The sequence below is a fragment of the Pogonomyrmex barbatus genome, unplaced genomic scaffold (genome assembly GCF_055798465.1).
Source record: "Pogonomyrmex barbatus isolate J1 unplaced genomic scaffold, ASM5579846v1 scaffold6, whole genome shotgun sequence".
In the NCBI taxonomy this organism is placed as follows: domain Eukaryota; kingdom Metazoa; phylum Arthropoda; class Insecta; order Hymenoptera; family Formicidae; genus Pogonomyrmex; species Pogonomyrmex barbatus.
This window is the reverse complement of record NW_028297160.1, coordinates 5,791,451-5,808,486: the sequence shown is the minus strand read 5'-3', so window position 1 is coordinate 5,808,486 and position 17,036 is coordinate 5,791,451. Positions and strand designations below refer to the sequence as shown.

Genomic DNA, 17,036 nt, shown 5'->3' with positions numbered 1-17,036 from the left:
TTATTTTTATATATTATATATATATATATATATATATATATATATATTTAATATGTCTAGTATTAAAGCAAACTTAAAATATAATTAAAGTAAAAATTATATACTGATTTATACATCTTACTTATGACTTTGACGATTATTATATTTAATAATTAATAATAATCTCTCTAATACTTTTCTCTGAGACTGTGTAGTGATATATATAAAATTCTTATTATTGCGAAAAAAATAGACGAATAAAGAGAAGGATCTAACTTTCTATATTGTTTAAGATAAAACTTTGATTAAATTTTATTTATTTTATTTATTTAATCGACAATTAATATTTCATTAAAATAAAATTACTGATTTTTTATCTTTTGATGTATGGAAAAAAAATTTCTATACAACACAGAATATTTTCAGTATTCCACAGCTATAGTGTAGGAACGTTACAATGTTGTTGCAATATTGTTGTATACATATATTAGATTATAAACAATAAATCAGAAATTCCGCTGTAAGAAATGTCGATTAAATTAATCAGTGATCAAATTATTGAACAATATTATTTTGTTAATTTGGCTAAAATAATTAACCTTTCTTTATTTAATGTGTGGAAAAAGATAAGAGACAACAAATTAAAAAATTTAAAATAGTTTGCAGTAAGCAATTCTAATCGAATTCAATCAAAGTTACCCTAATGTCTATTTCTACCAATATAGATTAACTTTAATCTTATTTTAACTCATTTTTTATCTTTTTCTAAGAAGTTCTAAGAATTAGAAAAGAATAAAAAGTAAATAAAATTAAGAGACATTAAAAATTAAGAGACATTGACAAAAATGGAATTAGGAATGGGTTACCTCTGGGGGTCGCAGATTAGTTCGTGCGTAGCCACCACTCCGAGGCAGAGGTCGCTAGGATCGACCTTCACCATCCGCCACCGCCGCCGAGAGGGGAAGGGGAGGTTTGTGTATCGCTTGGAGAGAGCTCGTCTGGCTTCGCTCGGTCTGTGTGGTGAAATGTTAAAATGGCGTCTTCTCAGGACGCTTGGTATCTTTCGTTGCTCGGCCTCGCCGAAAACTTTCGCACGTCGAGTCCGCCCAACATCAAGTCGTGCATCCAGTGTCTGCAGGCGGTCTTCCACTTCAAGCCGCCGCCGCGCGTCGAGGCGCGCACTCATCTTCAGCTCGGCAACATCCTGCTTACGCACACGAAAAACATCGATTTGGCGCGATCCCACCTAGATCAAGCGGTCAGTCGTCCATCCCGTTCTCGCCCTCGTTGTCAAACCCGTCTTTAACCTCGTTTCCCTCCCTCCCCTATCTGTACGTCTCATTGTTCCATTTTTTCCCCCTCTTCCTCCCTTTGCCCCGTGATCTGTGCGACTTACCCGTCCTAACCTAACCTCGGAACGCACGATGACAACAAATAGTACGCGTCAAGCGTTACGTCAATCGCGGTTAACGGAAAGCCGTCAATGTCAATCGAGGCCGCTGTCGCCTTTGATGATTTTCTTAATGATTCTCGATTATTTTTCTTTATAGTGGCGGCTGAGTCAGAATATAAATACGTTTGACGATGTGAAGTTCGAGGCGGCCAGCGTCGTCGCTGAGCTGTACGAGCAACAGCAACAGCCGAATCTGAGTAAACCTATACTGAGGAAGGCGATAGAACTGTCTCAGCACAATGTCTACTGGCACTGTAGGCTTATTTTCCAACTTGCGGTAGGTTCATTGACATTAACTTCATATATTCTAAACATTCAATTATTTGCAATGAGGTTTATTACGCAGATTTATTACGATTTCATCTAGTTACATTTTAAAAATCGTAAAAGCGCTCATAATTGCTGGAATAGGAATTGGATCAAACAATCACAATTTTAATTGTTCTGCAACTGGAAATGAAATAATAAATACTACTTTTACAATTTTTAAAACATAACTAAATGAGTTGTAATTAGTTTACAACTTTAATGTAAAGTCTTTAGGAAAATAATGTAATCATAATAATTTATAAATTTACAGCAAATTCATGCATCGGAGAAGGATTTTGTTGCAGCGAGTAGCTTGCTTGCAGTGGGCGTTGATTATTCTCACATAAGCAATGCCAGTTATACCAGAGTTCTATTTCTTCTAAGTCGATGTATGTTGTTGCTGATAGATAAAAAATTTACAGAAGTCCATCCTCTTTTAAATTCAGCGGGCCATCATGTAGAGACTTGGCAGGGTAACCCACATCAAAAAGAGTATCTGAAAGTGTATTTTTTAGTTCTTCAAGTATGTCACTATCTTATGGCAGGCCAGGTAAGACTAGTCACCATATTATGGTCATAGCATTATGATTTATTAAAAAAGAATATAAAATATATTATTCTAATGATAATGAACCATCTTTTGCAATTTTTTAATAGGTAAAAAGCGTGAAACCATGTTTGAAACAACTTCAACAAAGTATACAAACTATAATGTCGCCTAGCTGGCCGGCAGACGATGTGGTCACAGGTTCCAATATTGGAGATATGTTTATATGGATGCCAAAAGACCATCTGTATGTTCTGGTTTACTTAGTAACCGTCATGCATTCTATGCAAGCTGGATATATGGATAAAGCACAGAAATATACTGACAAGGCGCTTAGTCAAATACAGAAACTCAAAAGTAAGTGTCTGCCATATCCCGTAAATAACTTCTGTATTTATTTCTTATATTAAATTTATTCTCAAAATGGATCTTATACTTTTATTTAAGCATTTTTAACTTTAATTGATCTTTTATAAAACAAGATTATCCAAAATGATTCATGTGAAATATTATAAGTTCTTTTTTCTCGGAATCTGTTAGAAATAACAACAAAATTCTTTCTGGATATTTTAGGATATGATAAATAGGATATCACTGCTAATTTACTAGAGAAACAATAGATGAATTAATTCTCCATTTTTTTTTTTTTAATGAAATCACATATTTTTGAACTCACTAACTAATTCAATTTTTTATCTCTACAAAAACGATTGTGAAGTTTATATCAAAACATTAGAAATTGTAATTTAATTAGGACCTATATTACATAATAGGTCCTAATAAATTGTAAACAAATTTTATTATTTTCAATAAATTCTAAGAAAAGTTTATAATATTTTGAGCTATTTTGTATATGGAATCAAGATAAATCCGATTTATTGACTATTGTTTGATTTTAATTCTACATGAGATGATTTGGCGCTTTGCAAAAACGATTGACTCATAATCAACAAGTTGTAAGTTCAAAACTCGGTTAAAAGCTTTTTCGACGATTATAAACTTATATTTCAAAATATTTTCATATTATGTATTGGGTAATGAAAATTTCCAAGACAAGTTGATTATATATTTGTGGAAGAAATATGTGATATGCACATTTTTTGCACTTGAATATATTAAACGTATAGGCATCTACAATTAAAATGAGAAAGTCAAAGCAAAAGCTTATTTTCATCTCATATTTTGTTTGCAAAATATTTATTTTAATTTATTTTTTATTTTAATTTATTTATTTTAATTTATTTTTTTACTTTAATTTGATACTTTGATCTAAGTTAAATCTTCTATCTTTTTTTATTGTTTTACAGTTATCGATAATAAACCGATTTTGTCCGTGTTTCAATTAATGCTGTTGGAACATATAATCATGTGTCGGCTTGTAATGGGAAACAAGAGCGTGGCTCTAGCAGAAATTTCTCAAGCTTGTCAATTGTGCAGGCGACAACCTAGGTTGCTTCAGGGCCATAGACCACAACTACATGTATTACTAGGTTTATACGCAATGTCTATGAATTGTATGGAAGCTGCAGAGGCTCAGTTCACTGCTGCACTCAGAGTAAGAAAATAGAATCACATCGTAATTATCATAATAAATAATTTAATGTTTTTTATATGCATTGTATATTTTTGTATAATCTACTTTTATTGTTTATGTATATTTAAATATTTATTTTTTTATTTTCATTACTAATTGAATTTTACACATATATACCCGTAACATCAAATATATAAATTCTCTATAATAACAACCAAGTTAAGAAAGACTATTCTGTATTTTTTCAGACGTCACAAGAGAGAGAATTATGGACGTTCGCGAATTTGAATCTAGCAATAGTATATCTTCGAACAAAAAGAGACGCCGAATTAGGAGCGTTATTAGAAAGGATAAATCCAGAATCTCTACCATCCCATTCTCATTCCTTGAGGGCAGCTGCATATTATGTACAAGGACTCCAAGCTTTCTTCGGTGCTAGATACAATGAAGCAAAGTATGTAGAATTTTTCTTTATGATTTATTATATATGTCCTAATTGGAATGTGAAACTTGAAAATTTAATTTCTTGAAAAGTAAGAAAGAATGAAAGATATGACAACCTGATTTTTATTGTTTAAAAAAATCTCAACAATAGAAAACAATACAATATAGACATACAAATGTGATTTTAGGCGATATCTTAGAGAAACCTTAAAAATGGCAAATTCGGAAGACTTGAACAGACTCACTTCCTGTAGTCTCGTGCTTTTGGGGCATATATTTCTTTCTTTAGGAAATAGCAGAGAGTCGATGAATATGGTCACACCTGCGATGCAATTAGCTTCTAAGATACCTGATGTACATGTACAATTATGGGCTACTGCTATCCTAAAAGGTATATGCAGTATATTAAGAAAGAAATAATGAATTTTTAATTGACTATACATATATAAATAAAATGTTACAGATTTGTATAGAATTTGTGGTGATCCCACTCACGAGAATGAGGCATATCAAATGCACTGCACATTCTCTCAAACTCTTTTGAAAGACCATTTTCAGAGTACTCAAATGAGCGAACACTCCCTTATTCATTGGACAGATAGCCCAGTGCCTGTATTGCCAACTAATCCACCACCATCTACATCGCAAGCAATTCTCTAATGGTATAAAAGATATTTAGGTGTGTCTTTTTACTTAAATTGTCCGGAATTGTCTGCTGAAACCATACATGTATGTTTGTACTACATTCATTAAGTTGTAAAGTAAAATTGAATTCAGTGTCACTTGGATATTAAAAAATTAAATAACGTTTCAGAAAATCGGATTTAATTGCGAGTGATGCAGACATATAGAAGGATTAATGGATATTTGATATCCAAATTTTTTAATATATGAGATCTGTGAGAGTATATGGCAACTAGTTATAGTAAAAGCTTAATAGCAATTTATAATATTGGTTAAATCATTGAAATTGCACACGGCAGGGACTGACTACATATTTAGAACATTGATGTTTTGTTTATTTCAGTTTATTGCATTATTGTTTTTTTATATGAAATTACAAGAGAAGATGCAAATGCTTATTATCATAATAGAACAGATGCGGTTTTTTAAAATTACATGAATTGTTTTACCGCACAATAAGTTTGACAAGATTTGTATTGCACATATAGAGAGTAAATCGGAATACAGAATAAAGAATTTTATTTTTGTTCGAAGTCTCGCCAATTTTATATTTCTGATCGATATGATTTTATAAATTTTTTTTAAACATTACTATATTGTATTTATTACACACTGAAACAAATAAAAATTAATATATTAAGTTTTCAAACCAAACAATAATTATATATTAAATACATTTTACATTTACAATTACAATATTATATAAAGAGATTTGAGACAAAATCTTGTAAAAAATAATTGATTTTTGAAATGTTGTTGCGTGAATAAGAAAGATGGGGAACAAGTATCAAAATATAGATATTAAATTTTGTACATACTGGATAATATAGAAAAATTGAAATAACTTTGATGAAGATTCGACAAATTATACGTGTGTCCAGTGGATTATCAAAACATTTTTCTTCTTTTATATTGTCTTTTTCTTTAATGACCAAAGTGAACATTAATGATTTGGCTGTGGCACAACAGAATAACACGCTTCTTAAGCGTTATAAAATAATAAAAGAAAGATGATAGGTACAAAAATTTGCAAATTGATTAAGAAAAGCAAATTTTTTACCTGTTATACATATAAAATATTTCGGTATATATACATGTATTTTTATTAAATAATATATGTATGTATTGTATGAGTATATAATAAAAATGTAATTGTGTTATATATTATTATATTAGTAAAATAATAAGTAAAAAAGGGGCCTTAGAACTTGATAATTTAAACAGCAAAGAAATGCGAAACTCTTTCGTTTAAATTATTCTGAACATATTTTGTACATATTTTTAGAAGTAAAAAGGTACATACGTACTTGCAAACAATGGAATAGAGAATGTAATAAAACCCAGGTTTGTACAAATATTTAATAGTTTTATCAATATAAAAAAAAATACGAACTTCATGTATTGTATATGAGTATGTTTCTTTGTGTATATTAAACGCTATTAATATTTCAAAGGCATTATTATCCAGATTTTTAGTACAACACAATTTTGTTGCTACTATTCTATTGCTTTCAGAAAAAATAAATTTATTTAAAAGATAAATTAAGATATTGAATGATACATAAAGAACAGAAGGAAAAGACGGGGACGATTTTTCGACAAAATCAATACATTTTTTTATAATATTGCATTTAAGTTTAATTATATAAACATAATTATATAAACATAAAATTGCATTTCTTTTTTTTTGCATCTTAACATTAACAAGAAATCGAAATTTTATCATTATCACACGATAACATAATAAAAAATATGTTTTCGTTTTTAAATATGCATACCAATAGACAAGACTGAGTTGTAGTAATGAAAGAGACTTATTTTTATTGAAATATGATTTATTTTGTCAATCACATTTTTGGATAATACAAAACTCAGATATTGCTTAATCATGAGTCCATTATCCTACTTTTAAATTATACAATTATTACTATAGCTGTCAGGCATACTGTACATTACTTTCTATACCAAACTTGTGTAGTTTGCATGCGTTTTATCTTTTTCTGCAGCTGTAGAATACCGTACAACAATGCTTCAGCTGTTGGGGGACAACCTATACGATTGAAAATTTATATGTGTTATAGACAAAAATTATAAAAATATAATGTACATATAAAATTGTATTTTATATGTAGTTTTAATTTGTATTGAGAATATAAATAATGGCAAATTTACCAGGTACATAAATGTCCACGGGTATTATCCTGTCACAACCCCTGACTACAGAGTAGCTATAATGATAATATCCACCTCCATTCGCACAACTTCCCATGGAGATAACCCATCGAGGCTCCGGCATCTGATCATAGATCTTTCTTAGAGCAGGTGCCATCTTATTCGTCAATGTACCAGCAACTATAATAACATCTGACTGTCGAGGCGAGGCTCGGAACACAACACCAAATCTGTCCATGTCATATCTAGGTGCCGCAATGTGCATCATCTCTACAGCGCAACAAGCTAAACCAAAGGTCATTGGCCACAATGATCCCTTGCGTCCCCAATTCAGTAAATCATCTGCTCTGGCTAAGACATATTCTGCCATGTTATTGGGTTTTGGGAAAGGGCTATATGGCTCGACCTTTGGCTTATCTGGCAATTGTGTCTTAGCCTCTTGCACGGACGTCTTCGTAGAGGCATGCTTTGTTTGAACTTGCAATGCAGCGGCAGATCCTGATGCCGCTACATTATTACACACCAGGGACACTAGTCCCTGAGGGACATTATCTATAAAAGAGGAAAAAAAAAATAAGAGATTTATAAAGAGTATATTAAATCTAGATGAAGATCTGTTCTTTTTAGCTGAACTTCTTGAATCATTCATTTATTTTTCTTTTCTCTAACATGAAGAGAAAGAGAAAAAATGAAACGTAAAAGAAATTCAATCAATATTTATTTCTATTAATGTAGATTAACTTTAATCTCGATTTACATTTATATTTAACTTTTTCTAATTTTTCAAATTAGAAAGAGAAAAGCAGATTAAAGAAAGATTAGTAGAAAAATGATAGAAATAGGATAAAAAGAGACTGAGAGACTGAATTTCAAATTCGAAAATTGTGTCAACATTTGGATGGAATCTTTTAAAATAAACAGTAACTACGCAGATAAACAAATGCGCATTGAGTTGTTTTATGATATATGTTATGATATTGTGTATATTAGAGTGCAATCTTATGCAACAGCATTATAGCAGACAAAAAATATGCAGGATGCGAAATTTACTTCGATATCATGTTGATTGTTTGGATGCACATTTTATATGAGAGAGGATTAAACGAGTACTGCATTTAATAATGTGTTAGCATTGAACATTGAGGTATTTAGTTAATGGCGATTGGCACAATTTGCAATGAAACACTCACGTGTAACGGAACGTAACATTTTCGACTCAGAGACTACAGGCTTAACTACTGAATGCTACATCGCAGGTTATACGGGCGCATGCGCAAATTACGATTAAAAACCCACACAAAAAGGAACTTGGCTATCTCTTGACTTTTTCTTGTAACTATCGAATTTCTCCTCGTGCATTTAGCGCCAATTGAAAAAGTGAGTAAGCTACATGATCATATTTATTTTTCTACATTGTCGATAAGCGACTTTTGGCACATGATAAAAGCAGAGAAAAGACTAAGGAGTGACCATCCCGATTTTTCTCGCGGGACCATTGAAACTCGCGTATCTCTTAGTATCCCTAAGTTCCACTTTAGCATATAGCATATAATGCACTGGAGAATATTTTTCAATTTACATTTCGCAATTTACACGACGTTTTTATGAATAGAATGTAATATAAAATTAACTCTTAATATATTCACAGCATATTAATTAAACTTTGTTATGGAATATAAAAATTTTCAAACATATAGACAAATATCGTCGAAAATGTTTAGTACAATTTATTCTTTTATAATCAAAACAATATACATACGATAATACATTATTTTTGAACAATATACACACGATAATTACAATTATTATTTTTATAATAATGATGTAATCCAAATACACATCTTTAATATTAGATACTTTTAGATTTTTATTCTAATTTATTCTAATTTGCACAGTTGCATTTTTTTAATACATAATATATAGCAACAGTTAGTTTATTTATTATAACAATTGTTTATCGTAATACACATACATATAATATATAAATACATATTTATCTTATAATAAGTCATAACGAGTCTATTAAACAGTAAATGTACGATAATAAAGTATTCAGAAGGTATATAAAACATAACGATTACAACACTCAATATGGAGTTAACAAAAAATGTTATAGCGGCTTATATCAGTTGGACATTATTCGTAATACTGAATATTTCGTTTTACACACATTGTAGCCTTGTCGCCTTGAAAATTGTTTACGCGCTGTGACGTAGCGCGTGTTTACGAACGCTCCACGTGTTATCATTCTTTAACTGGCTTTCGTTACGGGCAGATAGTAGTCGCTCCGCGTTTCTTCGCATTTTTTCATTGTTAAATGATATCACACATTTTCATTGTTAAACGCTGACATTACATGAATATAGTAGTAAATAATTATTAACGATTAATTAAACATATCGAAACAACTGACTTTTTAATAAAGTATATGCATATATGTCGCGTGATTTATTCCTTCGAAATTTATGATTTTTATAATTTTTATAAGTAATAAGATTTTTATAAGTAATAACTCCTCCGATATACGGCCTTGACGTGGCGGAGGGGTTGAGTATTCCGAGGGGTTTCATACCTCAGAGAAGCCAACAATACATCGTTATTAATAACATTAATATCATCATTAAATAATATTATTATTATTAATACAACATAGCCATCCATCCAATAGCTTCTAGGTGGCAAAATTCGTTTCACGCCATTATTCATTGATTTTTAATCGACATTCCATCGTCGATTTAAGTAAGTGAACAAACTGTAGAGTAATCATTCATAAGTGTATCGAAGCGATAATTCTTTAACAAAATATATATATATATACATTATTTTATATATATATATATAATATATATGTATATAATATATATTATATACATATATATTATATATATATAAACATTTAATTATATATTTAGTTATAATAATTACATTATACATTTACAATTATACAATTATACATATTACATTTAGTTATATACACATATATACACATATATACACATATACATTATTAAATGTTTATATATATATATATATATATAAATATATATATAAATATAATTTAATAATGTATATGTGATATTAATGGTGATATTAATGTTATTAATATCATCATTAAATAATATTATTATTATTATTAATATATATATATATATATATATATATATATACATATATTATTAAATGTTCAGTTATTAAAAAATGCTATAGTGTTTCGTGTAAGTTAGATGTTATTTATAATATTGTTGAATATTTCGCCGTAGTCGGACCATTGTTGGAGTAGCCTTGAGAAATGTTTACGCGCCGCGGAGCGCGCTTCATTGTGTCTATACGGCGAGTAGCGTGAGTACTCGTGTTTACGAGTGGTTCACGTGTTACCATTCATTCACCGGCGTTCGTACAAACAAGTCGCAGTGCGCGTCGCTCCGCATTTCTTTGATACTTTCTTATTTTAAACATTGTTATATCTTATTATATGAAATATAATATTTTATGTAATAACAAGTGCTTATTAACTCGCATAATTAACGATTCGTAAGCGTATCGAAATTACGACTTTATAGCAAGATTATATACATATTTCGCGACTTATTTCTTTGAAATTCATAACTCTTTTTTAAATAATACCCCTCTAATGGGTACGGCCTTGACGTGGCAGAGGGGCTCAGTATTCTGAGGGGTTACCTAAGCAGCATTATTAATCGACAAAATGTTTGCCGATTAACTTGTGCTACTTGGGTGTGTACCCCAAAGACGAAGAAGCTAACCAGTACCCGTTGCACTATTATTAGTAACATTAATATTAAGTAACATTAATATTACTGTTATTAATAATACATTAACACAGCATAGCCACGAGTCGTAAAATGGCTCTTATGTGGCAAACTTGATTAATGCGTTTCATCGCATTAATCGTCGGTTTTGAACCAACATTTCCGCCGCCGATTTAATTGTGGAATGAACGAACTGCAGCCAGTTCGTCGCGTCGCGCGTTTGCTTCGGGAGTGCCGTACAAGTGATCGGACTAACAGACTTTTCCTCGCTTTGCGAGGGCCCGTTTGACAAATATCATAGTTCGTGCCGGGAGTCGCACTGTCAAGGGGTGCAGGGAGCGCGGGATCTCATTGAGGCGTAGTCGGCTACGTCCTCACGCCACGTGCGCCGCGGCACTGGTGATGCCGGCTGTGAATGTTACACGCACTCGCTACCGCTTGATGTGTTGTGTTTCGCACAGTTGCAAATTGCATTAAACGGCTGATTGAGAACACGCTCTGTCTTCGACAAGTGGTTCGGTCCCAATCGGTAAGATTTCAATCGGCTGACTTGTTTTCGTCGCTTCTCTTGATCTCTTATTTTCTACACAGCATTGCCACGAGTCGTGAAAGGGCTCCTATGTGGCGCGTGCGTTTCACTGCACTGATATACGCGATTATATAAGCGCGTATTAGTCTGGAGCGCGCGGACTATTTCTCATTTTCGACACAGCATTGCCACGAGTCGTGAAAGGGCTCCTATGTGGCGCGCGCGATTATTTAATCGCCAACGACCTTTATTTTCCCTTCCTTAATACCTTACCCTTCCCCTTCCTAAACAAATCGCGTTTAATCTGACTTGATCAGAGCTTAGTTCGGGCGGTTATTGCGTGTGCCGAGAGGCTGGATCCCAGTTGTCCGATTGTCTAGATTGTTAGGCATCGGCGGTGGGTACCTTCTCTCTCGTCACATCTACCAGCCTTCTCGATAGCCCGGGTGACTTTTGATATCACGTGTATGGTATCCGCCCTGGTGATTCGACCTGAACCGTTGGCTATGTGATGGTTGAGTCAATTTTAGACGTAATTTCTAAGAAACAAGAGATGTCGGATTCAAGTCAGTCGATTCGTCTTCTTCCGCTTCGGTCCTAGCCCTTGCTTGAGGAGTTACCGTGTGTCCCGAAAAGCTCACCGACTCGGGTGCTGACTGGACCGACGGAACTTGATATTTTCACGGGCAGCAAAAATTAGTCCGCGCGCGATTATAATAATTCGCGAGTGTTTTTCGCGAGTGTCCTGTGCTGCGAGGACATCCGACGACCCGACATCTTGAGAGGAGGAGGAGGCCTAGGAGAAGCATCGGGCACCGGCGGAGCAACCTTGCGGTAAGTATTTTTGTCGAAATAAAATTATTCTTTTCTCATTTATTATAGTATAATTATTTCTTAGATAGTAAAATTATTTCTTTTCTCATTTATTTGAATTACTGAGTTTCGATAATTTAAAATTTATAGTCTGAGAAAGAAAAATAATTTAAAATTTAATATGTGAATTTATTTTTATAAAGATCTTTTTTGAAAATTATTTATTAATTATTAATTATTTTAATAAATATCTAATTGAAAAACAAGTAGATTTGACATACATAAAAATTTTTTAAATATCATTTAAAATATTATTTAAAGCGCTGCTATAATTTGCATCTGTTTGTGTGTTACAGAATCATCGTAGCTACGTTGCAGATTAACTCCGCTGTTGCGCATCGGATCGGTGAGTGATACATTTTTTTATATTGGAGTAACAAATCTGTGAATCTCTCATATTAGGTTATTTTTATATATTTATTATAAAAGTATTGCAGTTGGATATGTTTTCACAGATTTGTTGCCCTAAAATGAATAGATTTAAACAGTTTAGAATTCTATTTAATCTTGGTATTTATTGCTTTATTATAATGTACTTGTATAAATACAAATAGAGTTTTTATATTGATTTCATTATTTTATATTGTTTTTCGTATTTCATTTGCGAGTTATATTAATTGCTAAAAATTATCACACAATCTTGCAAGAAAGTATACTTAAAATAAGTAAAATAATTTGATTGTTTTAAGAAATAAAATACTTATATAACATATAAAGTAATATAAATATTTTAAAAATAGAGTTTAATAGAATTTAATTAATTAAATATTTTTGGAAATATGTTAATATATAGAATTTATTAAGTTTATTAAATTTTTGAAATAAATAATTAACGATTGAAATAGTACAAAACCGCGTAAAAGAAATTCAATTAAATTACTATTCTTTAAAAATTTAAATTTTCATTTGAAATGTTTTTTTTTTGACATATATTTCTCGATATGAGTGAAAAAATATAAATGGAAATATAAAATATAAATATAACTATGACTCTCTAAGTTGGATTACTATGACTTAAAAGCCTTAGTAATCTTCAAGACCCGATCGCCACTGGCTGAATTGATTGGGCATTGTGTCTAGGACTATCCTAGACTGAGTACACTAGACCAACAGCCCAGTCGGGGCAGGGATTAACTGGAGGTCACGGTCCTCCGACCTATCCTGACCCCACATTCTAGACGTACGAGACCTTCGGGAAATCTCTATTGCGTCTATACTGCAAGCTGCCCAAAGGAGGCTTAAAGTAGTCTGAGAGTAGGCATGTGCTCTCGCCTTCCGGAGGAAACGTGCCCTTGCAGAGAAGGTCTGTCAGGTGTCCTGGCTTTACGAAGTCCAGTGCGCCGGGCTGGCGTTGTTGTTTGGATCCGTGAATCCTAGCGGCCTGGAAACCGCGTCGTGCTGGTGCCTATTGACGTTCGGGCATGTGTCGTGAGGGTTGGAATAAAAAGAGAGTCATAGTTTATATTTATATAAAATAAGAATATAAACGAATATGTTATGTGTACTTTTCATTTATTACCCGTCTTTCCTCTTCCTATATTTTAATACCAAGATTAAATGTTTAAATCGGTGCACAAAAGAGATGTATGCATATATATGAAATTTAGAAATTTTTTAATAATGTATATTATAAACATAGGTGAATGTTTTTAGCAATCATTAATAACAAATTATATAACAAACGTGCCGATTTAATTCTAATCATGTTTAACCTATCCATCTATATAATTAATAATTTGGCTTTACGTAAGTTAAAGCAAAATTTAATATGACGTAAGATTCAGTAAATGTTTTGTCTCGCGGAATATAAATTGGTAATTATAAATTTGCTCTTATTTAAAATAATTATTTTGTAAAATCTTTGAAAGTTTATTTTTAATTTAATCCTAATTTAATACAAGGATTGTTAACATATTTCTTCACATATTTCTTTACATTATTTATTAAATTTATTATTACTTATATTATTATATTTGACGTATTATGTAGATACAATATCTAATAGTTAGAATTATATTGAATTATATTTATGATTAAAATTTGTAAAGGTGTATATTATCTAATATTGGCATATTGATTATGCGAGAAATTTATTATCTCGCTCGAATCTCACGTCATTCTATTTTGAATCTTTTATGTCATTCTCACGCATTGATTCACGTACTGAGAAAATGATTTCTTTAAATTTAGCAATTTTATTTGTTTGGATTGAATTTATTTAACTTAAACAACATAATTGTATATTAAAATTCAATTTGTCAAATTAAGAGTTTTGTTATTTCATTAGAATATATTACGTTACTTAATACATTATTTAAAGGAAATAAAATTTATTTTTGAACTAAATAATACTTTGTTGGTTAAATTAGATATTGTTTCATTGAAAGAAAGAGATTTTTTAATATTATTAAAGTATAAATAAAGAGCGTTATTGTTTTTCAAACAATTAAATAAATATTTTATTTAAAATAAAGCTATTTATTATTTGAAAAATCGAACAATCGAATTTGTTAAATTAATAATTGATTTGTTTGGACTATTTCAAACAATAAATTTCTTTGAATCTAATAAAATTTATTAAATCTAAAGAAATCATTCTCTCTGTGTGATAAGATTTAAATAAACGATTTCAATCGTACGCGAATAATACGGACGAATGTGGGCCTTAGATTTTTTTTTTATTGAATATATATATTTTTAAATATATATTATATATATTATTAATTAATGTAGATCACAATTGTTTTTATTTTTACTTTTTTATTTTTATTATTGTAATATTTTTATTATTTAATTTTTTAAAATTCTTTTTATCATATGTAATCAAGTTTATTTTAAATCAAAGACTAATCACACATACAAAAAACGCGGTATTATCATATTAGTTTTAAAAGTTTCATATAAATTTTAATATAAATATAAATGAAATAATTATATGAAATATAAATTTCATATTTTATTAATGTTGAATGGCCCTCGCGATTGTATGACCGTCGTGCGCGTGTTGAACAAAAAATCTGTCGGCATTATTAGCCGATAATCGAAGGAGTATACCTCCTTCCTTATCTCTGGCTAAATGTGGCCAGAAGTTCTGGCTATGTGGCCAAATCGACGTGGCCAGGAGCAACGAAAGGTAGGTCCAATCTAGCCTGAAGAATTACCAAAGATTAATCAATATATATAATAACCAAAATATATATTATAACCAAATATATTATATTATATATATATTAAATAATATATTATATATATATTAAAATCAACAAAAATGAGTAAGTAATAAGATTTTTATACGTGCGATTGCACGTAATTACGAATGATAAAAAATGCTTTTTGTGTCTGTATTATAGATAGTACTACTAATTTTCATAGTGCTACAGATAGTACTATAGTACTATCTGTAGCACTATGAAAATTCGGGTGGGTAAGAATTTGGGTGGGAATTTTATTATTCTATGAAATAATTTTCTATATATGATACTATATAAAATCTATAACACATAGTAAAATAAAAATAAAAAATATATAATTATTATATCATTCATATCTGATTATCGAGAGCAAGCGTAGTATGGTGGGCAGCGAACTGGTCTACTATGCTTAGAGATCCCGATTCTCGGCAGAATTACGAATGTTTTTCATACGCTCGCGTCTCCTCTTCGGCGATCTGGCAAAGTATCTTTGCCATGGAAACCCTCTCTCAATTAAGCCGTTTCGGATTCGGCATAAAATTGTAGGTCCTGTATACAATCTGCGTACGCACCACAGGTATACACGGAAAGAACATTTTTGCTGGCAAATCTAAAAATTTGATCAGATACAGATCTGAAAATAATTTTGTTGGCCCATCAAAATTATTTTGTAGAACATTTAAATATGATGATAATACTGCAAAAATGTTTGATCTTGTAACAATCAATTTGAACATCGTATATAATAGGGTAGATAATGAGAAGGGTATATAATAATTTTGGTCCAACAAAATTGTTTTCAGATCTGTATCTAGCCAAATTTTTAGATTTGCCAGCAAAAATGTTCTTTCCGTGTATGTAAACGAGAGAGATAGGTCTAGGCCCGACTTGGGCTGTAGTGCCATTGGAATGAGTATCTGATTATTGTATTCTACTCTAATTTATTATTATAATTGCGGAAAGTTTTATATTTTTATTATTGTATCTTATGGTTATATATATGGTTATATATTCATATTTTTAACTTTGTATTGTATTGTTTGATACTACAAATTTATTTGTATATAAATATTAAATAATTTAAAATATACGTGCAAAGAGGACCGCTGATCAAAATTGGCGGGGGTGGTGGAGGGTCCTCGCAAATTTAAATTTTATTTTATTTTATAAATATTCCGACTAAATAATAATAATTTTTATTGCACCAAACAATGCGAATTTTATTATTGTATTATATTATGATACTTGATGATTTTTTTTTAAACTTTTATTCAATTTTATTTTGTTATAATATAAAATTTATATAGAATATATTTTATTTGATTATATATTTCTATGTATTTAATTCATTATATTTTTTTAATATTAAATTATAATCGTATACAAAATAAAAAATGTAAGAACATTTAAAATATACGTATAAAGAAAAGAGGACCGCCGATTAAAATCGGCGGGGGTGGTGGAGGGCCTCTACAAATTGATCAGTTTCTAAAAACACAAGGGAAACACGGAAACAAAGAGAAAGAAGATCGTAAAGAGAAAGAAGATCCG

The 17,036-nt window shown here is 30.6% G+C and overlaps 2 protein-coding genes and 1 long non-coding RNA gene across 4 annotated transcripts; 2 read left to right on the top strand and 1 right to left on the bottom strand.

Moving 5' to 3' along the window:
* The first annotated feature begins 898 nt into the window (after positions 1-898).
* Mau2 (Mau2 sister chromatid cohesion factor) lies at positions 899-6,407 on the top strand. 2 transcript variants are annotated; one of them, XR_016140655.1, is made up of 9 exons: positions 899-1,237; positions 1,530-1,709; positions 2,013-2,291; positions 2,399-2,645; positions 3,596-3,843; positions 4,071-4,276; positions 4,455-4,657; positions 4,730-4,995; positions 5,081-6,110. XR_016140655.1 is itself a non-coding variant. In XM_011634301.3 (8 exons), the coding sequence occupies exons 1-8, from the start codon at positions 1,013-1,015 to the stop codon at positions 4,924-4,926; spliced, it is 1,785 nt and encodes a 594-aa protein (XP_011632603.2). In that variant the 5' UTR covers positions 899-1,012; the 3' UTR covers positions 4,927-6,407. The 2 variants fall into 2 exon arrangements, 1 of the variants encoding a protein (XP_011632603.2); XM_011634301.3 differs by having other exon boundaries at positions 4,730-6,407.
* Positions 6,408-6,764: 357 nt separating this feature from the next.
* LOC105424197 (uncharacterized) lies at positions 6,765-8,475 on the bottom strand. Its single transcript, XM_011634304.3, has 3 exons — positions 8,313-8,475; positions 7,123-7,674; positions 6,765-7,000 (listed from the first exon to the last, which is right to left on the bottom strand). Exons 1-3 carry the CDS (start codon positions 8,329-8,331, stop codon positions 6,903-6,905), a joined length of 669 nt encoding a protein of 222 aa, XP_011632606.2. The 5' UTR covers positions 8,332-8,475; the 3' UTR covers positions 6,765-6,902.
* Positions 8,476-10,561: 2,086 nt separating this feature from the next.
* Positions 10,562-16,642, top strand: LOC148935121 (uncharacterized). Its single transcript, XR_016140614.1, has 2 exons — positions 10,562-12,255; positions 12,591-16,642. It is a non-coding gene; the product is annotated as an uncharacterized LOC148935121 (long non-coding RNA).
* The last annotated feature ends 394 nt before the right edge of the window (positions 16,643-17,036 follow it).

Excerpts from the sequence above, each read along its gene's own strand:
- Mau2 (XM_011634301.3), top strand. The coding sequence starts at position 1,013 with ATGGCGTCTTCTCAGGACGCTTGGTATCTTTCGTTGCTCGGCCTCGCC. Across the intron at positions 1,710-2,012 it reads GGCTTATTTTCCAACTTGCG|CAAATTCATGCATCGGAGAA; the intron begins GTAGGTTCATTG and ends ATAAATTTACAG. Across the intron at positions 2,292-2,398 it reads ACTATCTTATGGCAGGCCAG|GTAAAAAGCGTGAAACCATG; the intron begins GTAAGACTAGTC and ends ATTTTTTAATAG.
- LOC105424197 (XM_011634304.3), bottom strand. Across the intron at positions 7,001-7,122 it reads CGTGGACATTTATGTACCTG|GTTGTCCCCCAACAGCTGAA; the intron begins GTAAATTTGCCA and ends TCAATCGTATAG.